Source organism: Pteropus medius, unplaced genomic scaffold, assembly GCF_902729225.1.
Source record: "Pteropus medius unplaced genomic scaffold, Ma_sr-lr_union100, whole genome shotgun sequence".
Taxonomy (NCBI): Eukaryota; Metazoa; Chordata; class Mammalia; order Chiroptera; family Pteropodidae; genus Pteropus; species Pteropus medius.
This window is the reverse complement of record NW_024349802.1, coordinates 7,475,207-7,496,609: the sequence shown is the minus strand read 5'-3', so window position 1 is coordinate 7,496,609 and position 21,403 is coordinate 7,475,207. Positions and strand designations below refer to the sequence as shown.

Here is a 21,403-nt window from a genome sequence, read left to right as displayed (position 1 = left end):
GCCCTCCTCAGCCTTTTCCTCTCAGCTGATAGGCATAAGTGGGCCGATACTTAGGACAAGTGGCAGCCGTGTGGGTCAGGGGACCAGGAAACCTGGCTGGGGAGATCTGGAATTGAGGGGCTTCTGTAGGAGAAGGGTGTGGGGTGAGGGGTGGAGGGAGCCATTGCAGCTCTGGAGGTCACTTCTAGAAGCCCCTGCCAAGCACCTCCTGTGAGCTAAACGTCCCGGGACGCAGCGAGCTTGCAATGCTGATAGTGAGAGGGGAGTTCGTGCTGAAGATCGTCCGCCCCCCAATCTGCACGCAGCAGGCGTCCATCATGTGTGCATCAGACATCAGCTGCTGGGCTCTGGGGACAGACCAGGAAACCTCACGCCTTCCCCGACCTGAAAAGAACAGAGGCCAGAAAGGACAGTAGAGACAGAGTCTGGTCTTAACAAAGATGAGTTGGATTTTGACCCTTGGGGGTAGCAGAGGGCATGGTAGCTGGAGGGAGCAGCCTGTGTGACGCCAGGTGTGAGAAAGTAAGGGAGCCCGAGGAGCTTCACTTGACAGCTGCTGTGGGAGCGGATGCTGAAGCCGTGGGGCCTGACAGGAGAGGACCTCGGCCTGCACGGGGAGGGCCGTGACGTGACTCTGTCGGCAGGGGTGTCTGCTTCTCATGGGCGGTTCTCAGTCCTCCTGCTGATCCGTGAGTGGACAGGGGACCCGTCTCAGGGCCAACTACAACTCACCTGGACACACCTTCCTGGACCACGCTGAGGTAGGTTCGGGCTCCTTACAAACCAGCCTTTTCTCTCTTTGGGGACGTCAAGGGAAGCTGAGGCCAGCACTGGTCCAGCATGTCAGAAGGGCCGTGGTCTCCCTTCCACACCTGCCTGAGGACCGGCAGGCCACCCTCACCCAGGTACACCCACACTTAGTGGTCTCTGAACGCCCTCTGGGTCCGGGTTGGGGACAGGACTGGAACTTGGGCGGGCATCAGTAACTGGACCTATCAGTACTTTCTGTTCTAAGGGACAGACCAGGTCTTCTCATTTGCTGTGGGTCTTTGGAGACCCTGTTCCTTCCAGGCCTCAGTTTCTCCATCCATTAAAAGGCCAGACTTAAGAGCCCACACTTTGAGGAAAGAGGCTGTGATGAACCCTCATCTCTGAACCCCCAAACTCCACCGCTCTCTGCTCCAGGGCCAGTGTGAACATGGCAAAGAACAAACCTCTTGTTTTTAAGAGAGGAAATTTTAAGGGGCTTCGAAGACATCTCACTTTTGATGCAAGTACAGAGAAAAAAATTAAAGATCGAAATCCTCAAACCATATGAATTAGTTTTTCTCCAAAATACAGATTTCCTAAGTGACGAAAGCTGTGCCCAGGGAGAAGGCTCGGGAGAACCAGCATTAAATGAGGGACAGTTCTACTTGGGGTGTGTGGGGGGCAGAGGGAAGTTGCCCACTGCCCCGAGCCTCGCGTGGTTTGCTGCAGCTGGGGCTCCTGGCAAAGCAGCTGAGCTCCAGCTCTGCTCCTGCTGTGACTTCATCCGGCCTCATCTCTGCAGTGGCACAGCCTGAGGCACTCCTCCTTCTCCCTCTGGCATGCCCGCCTTGCCCTTCCATCCAGGCTCTCCAGTGACCAAGGCGGCCTCGCTGTCCTCCCATCCTCCTTCCTCCTCTCCTTCCCCAACTTTAGCCTCCATATAAGGAGAATGTGCCCCCCTAATTGGTGCCTCATCCATTCATCCAACAGGTAACACTCGAGTACCCACTACAGACTAGGCATAGTGCTGGGTACTGGGCATGGCCCTCTCAGGTATAGTGTTATGCTGCCTCCCACTAACCTCCCGACCCCAAGTCCGGGGCCTGGCTTGGTGAGCAAGCTTTCTCTGCGAATCAGAATTTGGCAAAATATCTAACCTTGGAGCATTATGTTAGCCAGTCTCCAAGATGGCCCCCAAGCTTCCCTCCACTCAGGCCCTTGTGAGGTCTCCTTACACACTGAATTGTAGCTAGTCTGTGTGACCAACAGAGTATAGCAGAGGTAACGGTGACTTCTGAGGACAGCGAGGGCCCAAGATGCCAGCTCCCACACCGAGCCCAGACTCGGCCCCGTGGGACATGAGGGACCAGACCAAACCTGCCTCCCCTCCAAGAGCACAGCCAAGGAGTCTTCCAGCAAGGACATCAATGTTGGAGGTTCCATCACACCTCCAACCCCAAGTTGGCTGCCCATAGGGAAGTCATAGGAGTGCCTTGAAAAATATTAAAAAGTGGATTTTTTAGAAGAAATTCTTCAATGTGACAAGTACGACTGACTGATCTCTCTCAACTTCCCCATCCTCCGAGTGGGGAGCAGGTAGGGGCTGAAGGGACAGAAATCCAGCTATCAGGGGTATGCAGGTCAGAGGAAGGGGACATGGAACCGGCACCATGGGACAGAGTGGCTGTGAATGTGAGACACACGCGTATGACTGGGCGTGAAAAGACTGTTTCAAGCAGGAGCCAGCAATCAATCACATGCCCGGTCTAAGGAGGGGATGAACACACACTGTCACCATCCCACGTGCTTCTGCCTCGGGGCCATCTGCTGTGGCGTGGGGCAAGCCTGGAGTTGGGGATCGGGCTGAGGCACCAGAAAATGGCCACAGAATCCAAGAAGGCAGGGCCTCAGCAGACCTGTGCTGTGTCACCGTCCACACAGCAAGGAGCCAGGGGAGGGAGGGCAGAGGGGCAATGAGGAAAAAGAGAGGTGGCGGGGGCGGGCGGGGGTGGTCCAGGGGAGCCGGGCGGGGGCAGCTGGCTCTCCTTGCTGCGTGAAGAGTCCCCGAGAGGGGTGCGTGGGGAAGTGCTCAAGCACTCAGCCCGAGATCAGACAAACCTGGGTGTGAACCTCAGCTCCAATGTCCGGGAGCTGTGTGAACTCAGGCACACTGCTTAACCTCTCTGAGCCTGTTTCTTCATCTATGTAAAATGAAAATGACATGAGGGTCCACCCCTAAGGATTATGAAGATGGTCTCTACCAGGTGCCTAGTACACAGTAAATGCTCAATAAAAGGAAGCTGCAAGCATTACTCCAAAGCATCAAATTAATGTACCAACTCCAACCCTTGTAGTGATTTATTTACAAAACCCGTGTCTGGTCTCTGCATCCCTTAGTGGTTCAGCGGACCTTGCTCCCTCCTGCTGGGCTTGGAACAGGCTACAGCAGGACCAGTGGGAAGGTGTGAGTACGGGCCAGGCAGAATCCCCTTGTGGAGACGCTCTGGGGGCTGCTGCTCTCCCCATTTCACTGAGCCGGTTTTCTAGCTGGGAGAGCCAGGCGGGAGCAGCCCGGAGTGGTGTGGTCACTTCCTGGGGCGGGGGAGTGGGAGTGGCTAAACACTGGCACAGGCCGAGCATCCCCCCTCTATTCCTTGAGGAAAAAGGTGAACCCCAGGTCTGCTGAGCCAGACACCAGCATGGAGCCACACACCAGCACGGTGCAGGGTCTTCTTGCCTGTCCAGCTCAGTGGACAGAGAGGGGATGGGAGAGCCTTGCCAGGGGTTGGGCTCCTCCCACAGCTCTGCAGGTCATGGTCACTGAGGCAGGGGAATAAAGGCCCAAGGGCTCTGGTCCCAGGGCAAACCCAGCTCTGGGAACCTTACCCCCAGCCACCTTCACCCCGATGACCACCGGGTGCTCCCTTCATGGCATGGCTGCACCAGGCCAGGGCAGCTCCCCTGTGGGCTCCTGGCCCCCGGAACTGGAGGCAGGAGGCCCAGGGCTAGAGTGGAGCTCCTCCTCGGGGGTTCTGTAGTAAGGCACGAAGCCTGAGGCACATAGGATGTGGCCACTAAGGGCAGCATCGCTGGAGAGAGGGGCATCGAGGCGGCTGTCATGGGAGTGCCCTGCCGAGGCCAGCGGGGTGGGGCGGCAGGTCAGTGAGGACCCAGAGACGAAGTCCGGGTCTGCTGAGGCAGCCTGGGTCAGAAGGAGACGGTGGTCAGCCAGGCTCCCAGGTTCAGCCCACACACCCGGGACTGGCCTGTGCCTGTACCACCACAGTGGCGGCAGGGGAAGAAGGCAGGGCCTGTGCTTGCTCTCTACACTGGGAAATACCCCACGGCAATGTCACTCACGCCAGAGCTCCCAGCCCGGAGGGGTGTGTCCAGGATTAGAGCCCACTGTCCCACCTCCTCCAACTCTGCAGTCAGGAGCAAGGTGCCCAGCTGCACAGAGCTGAAGGTGGCTATTAGTAACACCACAGGGCACAGGCTTTGGGTCAGATCTCAGGTTTGCTCTTGCGGGCGATGTGTCCTTGGCCAAGTCACTCAGCTTCTCAGAGACTCATTTCTCACCCATAAAATGGGAATAATGATCAGAACTATCTCATAGGACAATTATTAGGATAAATGGGATGACGCACGTGAAGGATCTGTCTGGGTGCCTAGCAAACTGTAAGGACTGAACGAATGTTCCTGTAGGGGACACCAGGCTTAGCCACATTGTGCGTAATTCACACGGTGGCTCTAAGAGTAGCTATTACTATTCTCTCTCATATGGGACCTGAGGCTCATGGGGCTTACACACATTCCCCAGGCCACTCTCCTAGCAAGTGGCCCAGGTGGCACTGAGTGAGGTCCTCTGCCTCCAGCCTCTGTGCTCTTAGCAAGGACACACTGCTGCTCCAGGAGCCCCAGCAGACCTCATGGGGATGTGGGAGTGCTGGTCTGGCCTACTGGGGTCTGGGTCCCAGGGACAGAGGTCTGAAGGAGGCAGCGGGGCCCAGGGCTGCTCCCCGCACCCTTCTTGGTCCTCTGAGTGTGGCCATCCCCACTCACAGAGTTCTTGCTGCTGACTGTTCTCCTGCAGAAGTGGCCAGCCTGTACCTCCATCCTGGCGGGTGGGTCTTGGGAGCCCCCACACAAAAGGCTGGGAAAACTCTCCTCCTCAGAGTGGTAGTAAGGGAAGAACCCGCTGGGGGGTTCTAAGTCCTCCTGGAACGGCGCCCCTCTGACACCCCAGTCTCCTCTTTGGTCCCTGCAAATCTCCGGCTGCAGGGCCAACTCTTCTTCAGACAGGAGATGCCCATAGGTGCGGAAGAAGGGGAGGTACTTCAAGTCCACCAGGGACTCGTGGGAGAGGTCGAGGTTGCTGAGGGGCTCGCTGCTGCTTGAACTGGTAGCCTGCAGTTGCTGGTACAGAGGCCCGGATTCCTCCTCCTCCAGGCAGCTCTCAGAGGACAAGACTCCAGGCGCATCCCCATGGCTCTTCTGGGCCGTCTGGGAAGAGAAGGGTGTTCCATCTGCTACTGTGCCCCAACTTCTCTGGCCACTCCAGGTCCCCCCCGCCCCCGCCCAATTCCTGCCTACATCAGAGGCCAGAGGGGTCTTTCAGAAGCACAAACCGGAGCATGGCTCTCCTTTGTGAAAACCCAGAATGGCTCCCAGCCACGATCTGGTTACCCATGAGCCTCGCGGGACCTGGCCCTGCCAGCCCCTGCGGCCTCATCCTACACCCTTCTCTCCCTGCTCGCTGCAGTCTGTACACACTGGCCCTCTAACCATTCCTCAGTCACACCAAGCTGGTCCTGTTTACAGCCTGCGCCCAGCTCTGTTCACTTCGGGACTCTGGTCACTTTGCCCTTCACTTTTCCCACGTTGGAACGTCCTTGGCCTGTGGTCTTCCCATTCTGTGCATGTGGTGGTCTTATCTGTCCGGTGCTCCTGGCTCACTGTAGGCACTCAGTTGACACTGTGCCAACAAATGGTTGATCTAACCTGCTGACTCTCAGCCCATCTCCTATCCCCTTCGCTTTGTTCAGCCTGGCCGCACAGACTTCGCTCTGTCCCTCAATTTGCCAAGCAGGCTCCTGTCGCAGGGCCTTTGCACATGCTAATGTTCCTGCCTGGAATCTCTTCCCTCCCCTTCCTTTTTCCTTGATGACAGCTTCTTCAGCTCTTGGCTCAAGGTTACTTCCCTCGCTTCCCAGGTTTAGCTGCATCACTCTATCATTGATTCCCACTGCCCTGATAAGCTTAACGAGAGAGCCCCCGTTCCTGCACCGTGGAGCATTTATCTGCATGAGTCTTTGATTAATGTTTCTCATCTCACTAGATATCAATTCCATGAAGGCCAGGCCCACCTGTCTTCCATATCTTCCGGGTCTGGAATAGCCCCGGCATACAATAGATACCAAATATTAGAAGAAAGAAAAAACGCTGGCAGGGGAGGAAGGAGGAAGCCAGAAACAGAATATTAAAGTGGGCTTGGCCAGGAACAAAGTCCTTGCCAGACTCAATGTTAGTAGGAGAGAGAAGCCATGTCTTGGGAGAAGGATGGGTGATGAAAAATGAGGAATGACTTCCTAGGCCCAAAGGGGACGCAGAGGCCCAGAGCACCTGTTAGGGAAAAGCCAGCCCATTCTCTACCTTTGCCTGAAGGGGCCAGACCCAGAGCCCCTGGAGTGCATGGAAGACTCTGCATTCCATAGGAAGGACCTGTTGTGGTCTGGCCTCTGGCTTCTTGGTCCCGGCTGGGGCTTCTGGACCTTAAGTCCCCCTCGCCCACCACACATCCTGTATGGTCCCTGCTTGTCCTAACTCCTTGAATACAGCTGGGTCACCGCAGTCCCATTCATATGTCCTAACCTGCAGTAAGTGACTGCTGTCCCAGGACAGTAAGCTCCCGGACAGCGGACACCATGTACCCCACCTGGAGTCCCGGGGCCCAGCTTGGGGCCAGCTCTGTGGCGTTGCCACCTTCCCCAGACACTCCACAGGTCTTCTGCGGTCCTCTCCCAGGTAATCCTAGGAGGCCCATGAAGACACACTTACCTTTCCAACTTTGCTGTGCCAAGGAGACAGGACGGGTTCGTGGCGGTACTAGGGTTTGAGCCCATCTGCCCTGTTCCAAAGCGTGTGTTCCTTTCACTGTGATTTATTGTGTGTTAAATTGTGTCTTCTATGAGATGTGCTGATGTCCTGACCCTTGGGACCTGTGCATGGGACCTTATTTTGAAATAGGGTCTTTGCAGATGTCATCAAGATAAGGTGAGGTCACACTAGATTAGGTTGGACTTTAACTCCAGTGACTGCTTGTGCTTATAAGACCAGGAAAATCTGGACACAGACACGGGGAGAATGTCATGTGACAATGGAGGCAAACATTGGAGTGATGCTGCCACAAGTCAAGAAATTGTGACAATGCCAAGAATTGTCAGTAACCACCATAGGCGAGGAGAGAGGCAAGGAAGGGATTCTCCCTCTGAGCCCCCGAGAAAGAACACTGCCCACACCTTGATTTTGGACTTCTGGCCCTCAGAACTGTCACAGAATAAATTTGTGTTGTGTTAAGCCACCCGTTTGTGGTGATTTGTTACAGTGCCCCAGGAAACGAACTCATACTGGTTGGTTGAATGGCTGGTTGGTGGGTGAAGAGATTCGGCACAAGGATGAAGAATGGCAGGGCTATCCCCCTGGTCCCCTCCTGTGCTGGGTACACCTAGGCCTTACCCTTCCAGCCATCCAGTGGTGCCGGCCCGGGGTAGATCTCCCTGGGGTGGGCCTGTGGCTCTCCCACACCTCAGTCTTTCCCTCCTGGGCCTCGGCTCCACTTCACTGGCGAGTCCTAGATTGAAGGAATCCAGATGTGCCTCCACCACCTCCTCAGAGGGGCTCAGCAAAATGGCACATGCACAGTACCACTTACGCTATCCCTCAGACAGCACCTGCAGGATTTGCTCTGGAGTCAGCAGAAGCCCCAAGCTGACACAATCGAGCCTAATCTTCTAACTGGCTAAAAAGGCAAAGCCTCCCTTGGCAGGTCCCATCCTCCTGGCCTCCCCTTCCCCTGGCCAATGCCCCTCTGCCTGTCAGAGAAGATTCCACCATGAAGTCACAAGGCCTAGTGCCAGGCAAAAAAGCCAGATGGCTCCGTTACCATGGAGACTCTTGCCCAAGCGCCCAACACCTGAGATCATCACCTGCCTCTTAAGTCAGCTTAATCCAGATCTCCCCAGAGACTTGGGGGGGAAACAAAGGAGAGACAGACATCTTCGGGAATCCGATCGGCTCTCCATGACTGGCCAGCGAGCTCCCCCGGGCACAGAGTGCCCCAGGGCCTACAGGGGCAGGTGAGGGAGGGTGCCAAGCATCCACTGTGCTGCCCGGGGCTGTCTGGACCACTCCTTACCTGCGTGCTTCAGCCCCTCCGCTCTGGGTCCCTGCCCTTGCCATTTGGTGCCAGCTGCCTCTCCTCCGCGATTCTCCCCCAGTTGCCCGCGACCCCAGAGTGAGACAGTCACGGAAAGACTGGTTATGCTGAGCGCCTTCTCTCTCCCACAGAGCCTCCATCCGCAGCTTCTCTCCCAGGTCTCATGCTACTGCTCAGAGGGAAGAGATCAGCACTTGTTGTCACCTGCCAAGTGTCAGCTTCTGCACTGGGCAAATCCCACACATAGTCCTCACTGTAGACTTTCAAGTCAGGAAGTACACTACTGTTAGGCCATTTTACAGGTCGAAGAGCTGAGCCTCAGTGCTAAGACAGCCTGGAGAAAAGGGCTGAGTTAATCTTCAGCCTCAGGGCTTGAGATTATTATCCCCGTGGAAAGAGAACGAAGTGCAGTTAAGAATGTATTGAATAATAAATGGCCAGTAGTAAAATGACAGAGTCAATTGAGGCTGTTAGACACTGAAGCTGAAGTCCTTAACCACTCTGCTATTGAAAAATTATTTTAGGTGCCAGATAGATATTTGTATTTTAACAGCAAATATATTAAATTTAATGCATATTAGAAAAATATGATTATGTTGAAGCCATGATTTTATAGATATTTTTGCTTCAGACGGTGTAGATTTTTTTTTTTTCAATAAAAAGATGAGTCTGTTTAAATACCTATGAGGTGAAATCGGATATAGCAAGAACAGGCAGGTGCTGTGAGAAGTCTGTACTACAGGACTCAGCGTCGGTAACTATTTTCTAGGCCGGCCCCCGTGAGCATGTGCATCTGTACGTGTGGCTGACCACGCCGAACGTTACGTAGAGAATCATGAATCACAACTTGCCCTCTTCATTCCTCTTGTGCTAGACTTTGCCCTTCTCCTCAAGTAATAGGGACTAAAACCAGCCACTCAGGCCTTTCTGTGGGGCTGGTGGTCTTTACCTGCAAGAAGTCTGAGGTGACTTTTAGAGAACCGTCTCCCCGTGGCTGCTGTGTAAGTCTAGGGTTCTGGGGTCGTGTGGCAAACCCTCAGTTATCCTAGCCAGACCAGAGCCCTGGAGAAAACGCCCCCGATTCACCGAGCAGCTGGATCTTACTCAAACCAGAGCTCAAGTGTGTGGTCCAGCAGAACCCCTACCTCTGTGGGCCCATCCCCTGGGGGTTGCTACCAGTTCATGAGGCATTGGCCTTTTGTGGCTTCACCAAATCCTCACTGGATCCTCATACCTGTGGCCCGGTGGGTCTGATTGGGCCCAGAGATGGGGACTAACTTGTCTAGGGTCATAGAATGTGGAGCCAGGACTCGGCACCAGGACCTTTTAAATGCCTGGTGTGTCACCCTCACAGTCCCAAGGGCAGGGACCATTCTGAATATACGCACTCAAGGTCAAGGTGGCGAGGTATCTTGTCCCAAGACCCTGACTCTCAAACCGGTCCCTTTAGCCCCTGCTGTGCAGGAGGAGAGTGTTCTCTGCTCAGACAGACCACTGTCTAGATGGGGAGGGACACGAGCCCCACCTCATCTGCATATCAGGGACCATCTGTCTATCCTGACAGGAGCAGGTGAGAACAGTGTGGGAAGAGGTTTGAAATTCAGATTGTCCCAGACTCCCAGGGACCCGTGCTCCCCGCACTGCTGAGTAAGTACGTTTGGGGTTTAGACAAAACAGAGATTTTGGAGACAAATGCTCCCCAAAAGGCAGAGGAAGCTCACAGCAGGAACAAGGCTCAGGGTGCAGAGGCTTACCTGGGGACTGCCTGTGGTGGTCAAAATGGCCCTTGTGTTTTAGAGTGACGCATTTATCACCCGGAAGCCACACTCAGGGGTCACTGCAGTTGTCTTCAGCCATAAGTCGCTCACTCACGGTCCATCCAGAGGCAGAACCTTCCCACTCTCCCTGGCATCTCCCTACCTCCTCTCCTCCCAAGATTTTCTCACTTCGTTTTACAGAGAAAAGCTCCAATAAAGCTCCTATTCTAAACCATCTCATAGCAGGAGCGTGCCAAGGCTTCTGCAGCTTTTTAAGCACCTAAGTCACTCAGTACCTTTAATGTCACTTATTTCTTCCTGAAAGGATCAATGATGTGCTTAATTTTCCCCTTCTGCCAGGCTACCGGATGAGCTGCTCGCCCACCTCCTCTGCCAATTCAGATAAGAAATTCGCAGTGCTAGAAGGACGAAGTTTTCACTTAAAAGTACTGTCTGCTTTTCAACTCTGGCAAATCGAATGTACTTTTACAGATACCGGTTACTGTAACGAATGGTGTCACTTGAGGGTTTTATAGCTCTCACCCCTGCGCCCTGCTCTCTCTGGCCCTCGCCCCCTACGTTCTGGTCCTGACATCTCCTCCCTATTCGCAGTGCCATCTGGGCCCCTCGTGCAGGGCCTCTCTGCCACCTACAGGCTATTCCTTCGCAGGTACCCACTTCTGATCCTGTCTCCTGGCCACTCTCATCCCAACCCTTAAAACTCTGTTCTTAAACCACCGCAGCCTCTTTCAGCGGGTCCTGACCTTTGGACACTCCGCTGCCAACCCATCCTGCCGCTGGACACTTCTTTCTAAAATTCTGATTTCATCCTATCGTTTTCTTGCTCAGAAACCTTTGGTGGCTCCCTCCCACGTAGGAAACCGAATCCCAACTCTGTTCTGGCATCCTGGGCCTTTCACACTCTACCTGCCTCTCTCCGCTATTGAGAGCACAATCGCCCCTTGGGTGCCCTGGATTTGCTGTGCCCCTACCAGACCAGCAGGTGTGCCTTCTATGCCTTCTCTCACTGGTAGCCCCACGCCCAGCGAAGCAAGCCAGAGCCTCCCTCCAAGAAACTTCCCAGGCGGCCACAGCTCACAAGTATTCGAATATTAGTCTTCCAGGGAATTTGCCTCCAGCCCTCTGGGAACATGGAGGCATGGGGCCTTGGGGTCGGGCAGGCCTTCCTCTATACCCCAGCTCTGCCACTTACCAGCTGTGTGACTCTAAGGAAGAGAGCCTCTCTGAGTCTCTGATTCCTCAGCTATAAATTGGGATAGTAATAGCATAAGCTTGTTATGAGAATTAATTTAGAGAATTTAGAGAATTGCCTGGAATGTAGTAACCTCCCCCCGAATGACAGTGGTCATCATGGTTACCTCTCTTCTGAGTCCCTAAGCTCCTCAACCACGACCTTCAGGTATACCCCAAACCTCTCAGTTTATTGGCTGTAGACAGGGACATAGAGACTGACTTAACTGACAAGGCTGAGATAGCTCTGGGGATGTGGGACGGGAAACTCTAAAATTATATATATACGTATATATGTATGTATAATACATATATAATATACATATATATAACATTATATACATATATATCAAATTATTTCATGTACTTATTTTTATATGTTCTATTTAAAAATACCAATCATAAAGCCAAATCAGCTATTACAGAGATATTGTTACTTTAGCACAGATTTTACATAAAGGGTACTTACTATTACTTTTAAATGAGAAGGAAAATATCATACCTTACAGTTCCCTCAGAACTCGTACATGTACTTTTAGTGGGAGAAACAGGTACTTTCCTAGTTATCCACAAGGGGGAAGACTGATTCCATTTCTTCTGGAAAGTACTCTTCATGTCATCATTAAAGATCATTTAAAATTGTATTTTTTGTGCAACTATTTCTTTCAGAAAAATAAAATTTCCCCATATACGGAAGATGCCACTTTTTTTAAGCTGACAACTTACAGATGGCCATAGGTTTGAAAACATTTCAGAATCATTTGCACACACATTCTCTCTGCAGTCAGTCATTGAGGATTCTAACAAATGCCACATTCAGAACCTAAGAACACTGTGGTTTTTCCACTAGAACGTCAAGCAAATTATTTAAATTCACAGAAAAGGAAAAAAGAAAAAAAGTCTTTTCTCAACATCAAATAGAAAACATTCTCTCTTTGAAAATGTAAATCCCTTAAACATATTCAAGAATTTTAACAAGCATCCCTGAAACTATCCTATTACTCTTTGAAGCCTTTAAAGAATTTTATTTAAAAAGTCACATGCTATCCAGGATTGGGGAGAAGGGCTTTTAAGTGACAATGGATGTAGAAGGGCCCCACGAGTCCCTGTGCACCTTCTTCCAGAAAGGAAGGACAGAGAATGGCTGAGCAGAGGGAGCAGGGTGGGAGAATCTAAGGCTAAGACACAGCATCCATCTCCCATCTGTTTTGCATCTGGGGTTAGAAGTAAGACACAGCTCTAAATGATAGGGAGAGCCTCAAAGAGGAGCCTAAGAACAGAGGGTTGTGGAGAACCTGCATCTCTCATCTGCCTCTCTCTCCCATCCACGCCTTGGTGGGGGATGGTGAGGGTGGGGGATTGGGGTGGCAGTAGGTGGGGAGGGGGCGTGCATTCCAAGAGGATGAAACCCAGGTGGTGAGCAAGCCAGAGGCAGAAAGTGAGTTGATGTTCTGGCCTCTTTTCAGCTAATAACCAAACATTTGCTTCAGTTAAGGAACAGTTATTTCCTGGTATCGAGACGGTACCAGGAAATAATTAAAGACATTTATACAGATGTGGCTTTAAGATATTTATCACAGTGTTGTTTATAACAAAAGTAAATTTTAAAAAGTTTCAAAAAGGAAAATGCCAAATATCCAAGAATGGAGGATTGGTCAAATAAATAATGCTGTGCCTACACAGGTAAATATTACGAAACAATTTAAAATCACAACAGAAATGTGTTTATTGTGTTTAATGTATAATCTATACAGGATACACATACTTTGGTAGACTTGCAGACGTTCTCAGTTCTCTTTTTGCTAATTTTTTTTTTCAACCTATTATCTAGCTATAGAAAAGTTACATTTAAAAAAAAAAAAAACAGAACCCAAAATTCCTATCAAAATCCCAGAAGATATTTTGTAGATTATTCTAAAATTTATATGGAATTAAAATAGTAGAACAATTTTTTTTAAGGAATAAAGTGGGAAGAATCATTCTATGTGATTTCAAGATTTACTATGCACTTACAGAAATCAAGATTGTGTGGTATTGACAGAGATACACATAGGTCAATGAAACAGAAGAGAGAACCCAAAAACAGACCCACACAAATATGTTCAAATGATTTTTGACAAAAGCGCAAATGCAAGTAATAGTGGGAAAATAGTCTTTTAATGAATGGTGCTGGAGCAATCGGACATCTGCGGGGGGAGGGAAAAAAAGAACCTTGACCTAAGTCTCTCATCTTATATGAAAACTGACTCAGAATGGATCACGAACTTAAATGTAAAATATGAAAATATAAAACTTTCAGAAAAAAAGTAGAAAATCTTCAGGGCCAAGAAAGAGTTCTTAAACACAACCTCAAAAGCACAATCCCTAAAAAGAAACTGATAAATTGACTTCATTAAAAATAAAAGTTTTTGCTCCGAAAAAGACCCTGTTGAAAAACAAGCTACAGAGTGGGAGAAAATATTTGCAAACCATGTATCTGACAAAGGACGAGTATCTAGACTATGTAAATAACCTGCAAAAACCAAACAATAAAAAAAATGGAACAGTCCAATTCGAAAATGGACGAAAGACAACAAAAGACATTTTACCAAACAAGATATACAAGTGACCAGGAAAGCACATGAAAAGGTGTTCAAAAAGAAAAAAAGAAAAGATATTCAACATCCTTAGTCATTAGAGAAATGCAAATTAAAATCATAATGAGATATTACTACACACCTATCAGAATGGCTAAAATAAAAAACAGTGGCATCACCAAATGCTGGGAGAGATATTCAGACGCTGGATCACTCCCGCATTGCTGATGAGAATGTAAAATGGGAAAGCCACTCAGGAAAACAGTATCTTAAAAAAACTAAACATGCTCCTATGATAGACCCCAGCAATTATACTCCTGGGCATTTATCCTAGAGAAGTGAAGACTTATGTCCACACCAAAATCTATACATGAACATATATAGCCGTTTTATTCACAGTAGCTCCAAACTGGAAACAACCCAGAGGTCCTCCAAAGGGTGAAGGTTAAACGGGCAGTGGTGCATCCGTATCATGGACTCAACAGCAAGAAGGAAGAAAGGATCGATAAAACAACCTGGATGACTCTCCAGAGAATCACACCGACTGGAAGAAGCCAAACCCGAAAGGTTTCATTCTGCATGATTCCATCTATGTAATATTCTCGAAATGACAAAATTATAGAGATGGAGAAGAGTTCGGTGGTTACAGATGGTTAAGGAGGGGTAGAGGCAAGGCGGATGTGGATGTGGCTGTACAGGCCAACGTGAGGGATTCCAACAGTGATGGATATGTCTCTATCTTGACTAGCAAGGTCAGTATCCTGGCTGTGATATTGTACTAGTTTTGCAAGATGTTGCCATTGGAGGAAGCTGGGTAAAGTCTCTCTGTATTATTTCTTACAACTACATGTGAACCTACAATTAGAATAAAATGGACAGAGACTGTACCTGGAAAACTGGCAGACATGGCCTGTGTACTGTGCTGCTTGGGGCCTCATCAAAGGCCTTACATCCCACAGGGAACCCAGATGGGACATACTGTGCATGCCAAAGAGTGCCTCAGCATTGAGTAGCCAGAGTCAGGGCTATGGGGGTTCCCTAGTAGACTGACAGTTCCTTATGAATCTCTGAAAGCGCTCCCTTCTCCTGCCCTGTTGGCAGGCCTCCAGGGAAGGAGAGGAGAGGAGGTGGGCTGGCAGAGGCTTACCCCAGTCAGCTCTGAGCTACTGGGCAGAACTAGCCAGACACCACTGTTCCAGCAGCCGACTCCAGTACAGTGAACATCTAGATCAACCTTGACCACAGGCAGGATGAAACAGGGACACAGGTAATATCCAGGAATCCAAGAGCATCCATCAGCAACCAGAAAATGAGCAGGCATCACTTGTCAGGGCTGTCTCTCCCGGAGCTAACAGCGTGTTTAGCTAAGATTCTTTAACAAGAGCAGTTTGCTCCAATTAAATAACCACAGGCAGGTTTTTTGTTTTTTTTTTGTTTTTTTAAACTCTAGCGCTCTGCCTAGTAACCAAAAAGTAAACATAACACAATTTATTACTTTACAAGGTCCAAGGAATGCTATTTTGATCTGTTAACGGCCTCTAATGAGGACGCAGCCATCGGTGATGTAAATAAGACATCAGAATGAGGGTACCAAGTTTGGAGGGAGCACTGACTTTAGAGGAGCTACTGTTTGCTGAGGCAGTGATGCTAGCGCTGGGGAGCGGCTGTAAATTCAGATGAAGCTTTATTAGCTTGCCTGCCACGCCTGGTTCCTAACAGTCTGAGGGGTGGGGACTCCTGTACTAGAGCACCAGCCACATACCACTCCCGGCAGCATGCAAATGCAGGAGTCTATGAGAGGAAAATCATAATGACTTACAGAGTCAAAGAGGAACACAGCTCAAGTGGATGCTTTGAGGAAGGGGAGGCAGGCCGTTTGAGTGATGCAGGCCAGGAATCCCAGTGGGCTCTCTCTTTGCTCTAAACAGCAGTAATTCTGAACCTAAAATCTGTTCCCATTGGGCTTCTTTCTGTTCCTGCAACTCACCTAGCTGTTTCCTACCCCAGGGCCTTTGCACTTGCTGTTCCCCTGTCCTGAGTGCTCTGCCTCCAGATCCAGGCAGATTCCTAGGTCTCAGCATCCCTGCCTCTTCCTCAGAAGAGCCATTCCTGGCAATTCCAAGTTGCTTTCCCGCCTCCACCTCTACCCACAGTCTCTACCACATCTCCATGTCTCCTTCATAGCATTGATCTTCAGGAAGTTATCTTTTTTACAGGTTTATTATTACCACCAAAACAGAAGTTCCATAGAGACGAAGCCTGTCTGTCTTATTCCCCCAGTTATCCCCATTACCTGACGCAGAAAGTTTCAATAAATACCTGTCGAAAGAATCAGTGAATGAAGCTGTCTCTTCTTGTAGCAGCTTTAATTCTGCTCAGGAAAGGCTGTGGTCACAATAAAGGTCCCTCTCATGGGGTTTTGCTGCCCATGGGAGACTCAAAAGGGCGAAGAGCGCCCACCTTTTCAGAAATCCCTTTGGCCGGAGCTTTTGTGATACGTCTAAGTCAAGTCAGAAGGCTGAGGCCGGGCTTAGGGCCCCCAGGCCTGTGTTTCCTACAGATCTGAGTCTGTGCTGTTGGCTCCTGTCTCTATCCACCAAGCTGGGCTCAGTCACTGTCTCCCCTCCTATTCCTGCCCAGAGCTGTTTGACTATGTGACAGCACTAGGATTTTCTAAGAACAAGACCACTTGATAATTCTAAACCCTCTCTTTCAATTTTAGATGTGGTCTATTGAGATTGCTTCCCAATGAGAAGGACAGAGTCCTGGTCACAAGTCAAGAGACCCAATTCTAGCCTGGCTGTGCCAATGACTCACCCCATGACCTTAGGTGAGGCCCATCCTGTCTCTGGGCCCCAACCCCTGTAAAGGACACGTGGCCTCTCAGCTCCCATCTTAGCCAGGCACATTCCATCCTGCCCAGGGTTCCTATGGGGTAGGGAAAGGCCTCCTTGACCCCTGAAGAGAGGTCACTGTGGTAAGCGCTATAGACTGAATGTTTGTGTCCCCCCAATTCATATGCTGGAACCTAATGCCCAGTGTGATGGTGTTTGGAGGTGGCATTTTCGGAAGGCGATTAGGTCACAAGGGTGGAGCCCTCATGAATGGAATCCGTGCCCTTATAAAAGAGACCTCAGTGATCTCTCCCTTTCTTTCTACCACATGAGGTGTCAGCAAAGCAAGCCCTCACCAAACTCCAAGTCTGCCAGCACCTTGATCTTGGACTTCGCAGCCTCCAAAACTATGAGAAATAAATTACTATTGTTTATAAGCCATTCAGCCTCTGGTATTCTGTCGTAGCAGCCCAAAAGGACTAAGACGGTAAGGCTCCCTGGGCCCAGAAGCCTATCTTAGGAGCCATAGGCCTAACTCTGCCCTGGAGGACAGGCCCTCATGTAAGGTGCTACATGGTGCAAAGACTCACCCACCCTGGAGGGGTGACTCCCAGGGGACATAGGGCTGGGGAAAGCAGGCAGTCTCTGACACCCGAGAGCTGTGAGACTTCCAGTGAGCCACTTCAGCATCCTGGACCTCGGTTTCCTCATCTGTAACTGAGGATAACAACAATAGTAATTGATGGGATTAAATAAAATAATGGTGCAAGAATACAGTGCCTGGCACACGGTAAATTCTCAATAAACAGCAGCTCTTAGTAAAACGATGATGGCAGTGATAGAGGAGAAGGAGAAGTTGAGGAAGAATTCACATAGAAAAGAGCTGGGGGAGGAATGATTTCTGCCTGTGCTATTGATAGGCGAAAGTGTGCGTGCAGGGGCATTAGTCTGCACACGATGGATGGAGAAGAGCTCCAGTCTTGCAATAGTAACGTGCCTTCCCAAGAGATCATTTTAATGTCAGATATCTCTGGAGTTCAATAACGTGGAGAAATTATAGAAATCACCTGTACGCTGGTTTCCCAGCTAATCTGGGCTCTTACGAGTAAAGATGTGACGGCCGTTTAAAGAGGCTGGTAAGTAATTTCCAGAAGCTGCAATTGAGTGAGCCATTTAAAATGATGCCTGTAAGACTGTAGCAATGAGAGGCAAGGCTTAGGAATTAAGGGGGAAGGCAGAATGCAAAATCGTGTTCTGATTACAGCCGTTTAGAAAAATGTCCACGGGCTCTGGAGGGGAAGATTAAAAACAGCTGATTTGCTTGAGTGATGGGATTAGGAGTGATTAAAGCAACATTTCTGTTATGGTTGTTACACTGTAGTTTGTGGCATTTTTAAATAAAAAAGAGAAAGTGAGAATTGCACTGGTGTGTGTGTCCCTCAGGGGTCCCTGGCATTGTGCCTCTCCCTTTCTTTCTCTCTCCCCGCCTCCCCCCACCACCCTCACTCTTTCATACTCAGCCTCTCCCACTTGCTATCATTCAAAGTGGCTCCAGCCCCGTAGGACCCACTGAAGAGGGATCTTTGCAAAATTACGGCAGCTAAAAAAATATAGCGAATCGGATCAGTCCATTAAAAAAAAATCACGAGGCATTGTCATCGTGTTCAATACAATGGGAAGTTTAAAGAGACATAAGGGCAAAGGGAGAGTTGGGAAGGGGGAGCCAGACCACGAAAACGCATGCCTGCAAGGAGCCTTGTGAATCGGGAAACCCTGGGTCCTCAGGTGGAGAGGGCCACAGGGCCCGGCCAGCATCAGCCAAGAGACACCTCTCCAGGCAGTCCTCTCCGAAGAGGAGCAGATGTTGTATAGGGAGCAAAGTGGTCACTTAGGGATAGCTCTAGTCCTAGCTGGGGATGACCCCTTTGTGGGTAGCCAGGCTGGAGAAACGCATAGTCACTCATGTTCGAAACCACAGCAACAACGATCCCCATCATCGTCTGACAGTCAGTGGTTTTAGAGAATGCCCTGGGATGCCGACCTTGCCCTCCCATCCCTGGGACCCAGCCAGGCCGTACCTCAGCTCAGCTGTCATGGAGCTCAGGCTCTCCACTCCTTTGGCCTCCTCCAGGCAGAGTCCATAAACGGTAATCCACCTCCAGCAGAAACCAAGTCTCCGAAGAAACGAGTAACTTGCCAGAGGTCCAAGGTCACACGTCCTTGTAAAAGAGAGTGAGTCACACAAACACACCATGTTCCTGACGGTTTACCATAATGAAAAATATGGAGGAGCAGTCAAGTGCCTGGAATGAGGAAGGAAATTTAAAATGCCGGCCAAATTCCCTCCGTGCTCACACACCCACCTACGGGCCTGCAGACAGCTGGTCAAGCTGCCCAGAAAGCACGAGCTGATGCTAACAGCGTGAGGGGCTTGTGGTCAGGTAGCATGGAACTTCCCGGTGGGTGGGCCAATACACAGACAGACCCAGACAGCCTGACTGCAGTGCTGTCTTCAAGTAGAGCAAACATGAATGAGAAATGTTAGAAATGCAGAAGAGAGAAGAGAAAAACAGATTCCTGATCTCATGCTGCTCAATTAGCATGTCTGCACACAGATTCGGAAGGAGAAAAATTCGATTTTGAACTTTTGTGCTGCTCTGGGCCTTCTGATATTGCCGGCAACAAAAGCAAAACCACAATATTCCAGGTCAGCCCAGCACGGCGTCCAGAGCCCAGTGGACTGAACCCTGCTCAGGGCTGCTTTGGAGCTGACTTGGAGAAGCCCCGCATTCCTCGGCCGAATGCCCTCTCTGTTGGTCATTTCTGGTTTTCAGCAATACACTGTCACCAGAGCACATCTTATAATAATACAAGAGGAATTTCAGGGCATCAAACCGCATCTTCCCAGAGCTTTGGCGTCACCCCACTCGGTGCACAAAGCTGTCAGCGGCAGACACACAGATGTTCTTTGCTGCCTTCTTTCCTTTCCCTGCCCCACACCCCTTTAGAAGTCTCTTCCTCCTGCAGGAACTGTCCCCTCCCAGCTCTTTTGCTCAGTTCTGGAGAGCAGAGACCTGCTCAGATTATGCAACCCACTCAGACCATCTGGTTGGTGGCTTTCAACCAGCTTCAGCTGTGGACTCCTTTCCACAAGCAATCTTCGGTGGATCCCAACATATAATCAGACAGAAGTGGAACAACACTGGTCAAAATGGGGGTGGGAGCTCAGAGCCCTCTAGCCAGGACCCCGTCTGCTACCTTCCCCTAAGAACACCACTTTCTGCGCATGGCATCTGCACTCTGACATGCCCAGTGATGCAAAGATAATACAGCAGGCCGGTGTCAGAGGCAAGACCAGGACCCAAGCTTCCTGACTGTGGCCAGAGGCTTCATCCACCCCTTCCACCACCAGGAGAGCCCCCAAGGTAGTCTTCTCCCTTCCCTACACTACCTGGCTCCACTCCCCATTTTTTTGGTGTGAATCCAGTGGTTTCCAGACCTGGATGGTTTTCTTCTTTCCTTCTTGTCCCACCCTGGCAGCTCCATGCAATGGATTGTGGGGGATAATCAAGGGACTGGGATCCATCAGGATTGTGCCGGGGCTGGGCTGTGCAGGGGCAGACAGACACCTGCTGCCACAAGGGTTATGGAACCTTCTCTGGGCATTGAACCATCCTGAGGAACCCACTGTCATTTCGTACCAGTGACAGCAAATATTGGGCTCATAAGGACCGTGGATTCCTGTGAAGAGCCACCTTCCTCCTCTGCGAATGTCTTCAGCCACAAGTCACAGGAGGGGTCATGCAGTTTAGGTGGAAGGACACTGAAGTCAGCATCAGGTGATTGACTCTGGCGCCAGCGTTGGGTGTCTCTGGACACCTCGCCCTCTCTGGGATGGGGCTCCCTTCAATCGAGGTGCTCTCTTGCCACATCAGGGTACAGAAAGGGGTGTGAAAAGGCCCTGCCGAGTGTGCCAGTGAATAAAGTCAATGGCGCGTTGTGTAGAGCTTGGCCCTGGAGACAGACAGACCTGAGTTCCAGTGTGAACGCAGGCGCTGTGGGACCTTGGGCAGAAGGTTCCTTCATCTCTGTGAGCCTCATCTGCTGTGTAAGACCAGAGGACTCACGCTGGGGCTGGGGCAGCAGAGTACTAAATTCTGTGTGTATTATTGACAATAATGGAAATTATTGATAGTGTGTGTATTGATAATATGCATTATTATTGTATTGTGTGTGACTGTGTGTGTGTGTGTGTTCTACAAAGGACTCAGCACAGGGCCTGGCACCCACCACCGAATCCACATCCCCCTCTCACCAGGCCTGGCCGGCACTCCCACACCAACCGGGGCTTTCAGGCTTGCTTAAAAGCCCCCCAGCTGGGCCCTGGCCGCGGCAGGGCAAACAGGCAAGGCAGATCCCTCCCATGGGTCCAGGCAGCTGTCCCACCTCAGCCTGCCTGGATCCAAGGAATGAGGCTTGCCTGTAAGGCCAGAGGGACGGGTCTGGGTCAGCTGAACCAATGACTATTGATCTAGCTGATCTGTGAGCCCCTTCATAATCTGGTTCAAAGAAGGCCTTTCTGGATGGACTGCAGCCAAGCTCTGCCCTGGCCGGACAGAGCCTCTGCCCTCCTGACTTCCAACTTTGTTGGGGCAGAAGCTGGTGTACACTAAGCCCTCACTTAATGTCGTCAATAAGTTCTGCGACTTTAAGCTAAATGTCTTATAACAGAACTAATTTTACCATAGGCTAATTGATATGAACAAGAGCTAAGTTCCTACGGCATCTCATCAACGATGT

At 50.5% G+C, this 21,403-nt stretch overlaps 1 protein-coding gene across 1 annotated transcript; it reads right to left on the bottom strand.

Moving 5' to 3' along the window:
* Nucleotides 1-3,091: 3,091 nt before the first annotated feature.
* Nucleotides 3,092-5,440, bottom strand: LOC120581190 (uncharacterized). Its single transcript, XM_039835929.1, has 3 exons — nucleotides 5,437-5,440; nucleotides 4,813-5,339; nucleotides 3,092-3,952 (listed from the first exon to the last, which is right to left on the bottom strand). The coding sequence occupies exons 1-3, from the start codon at nucleotides 5,438-5,440 to the stop codon at nucleotides 3,677-3,679; spliced, it is 807 nt and encodes a 268-aa protein (XP_039691863.1). The 3' UTR covers nucleotides 3,092-3,676.
* Nucleotides 5,441-21,403: the final 15,963 nt, after the last annotated feature.

Excerpts from the sequence above, each read along its gene's own strand:
- LOC120581190 (XM_039835929.1), bottom strand. Across the intron at positions 3,953-4,812 it reads CAGTCAGCAGCAAGAACTCT|GCTGCCTCAGCAGACCCGGA; the intron begins GTGAGTGGGGAT and ends CTTCTGACCCAG.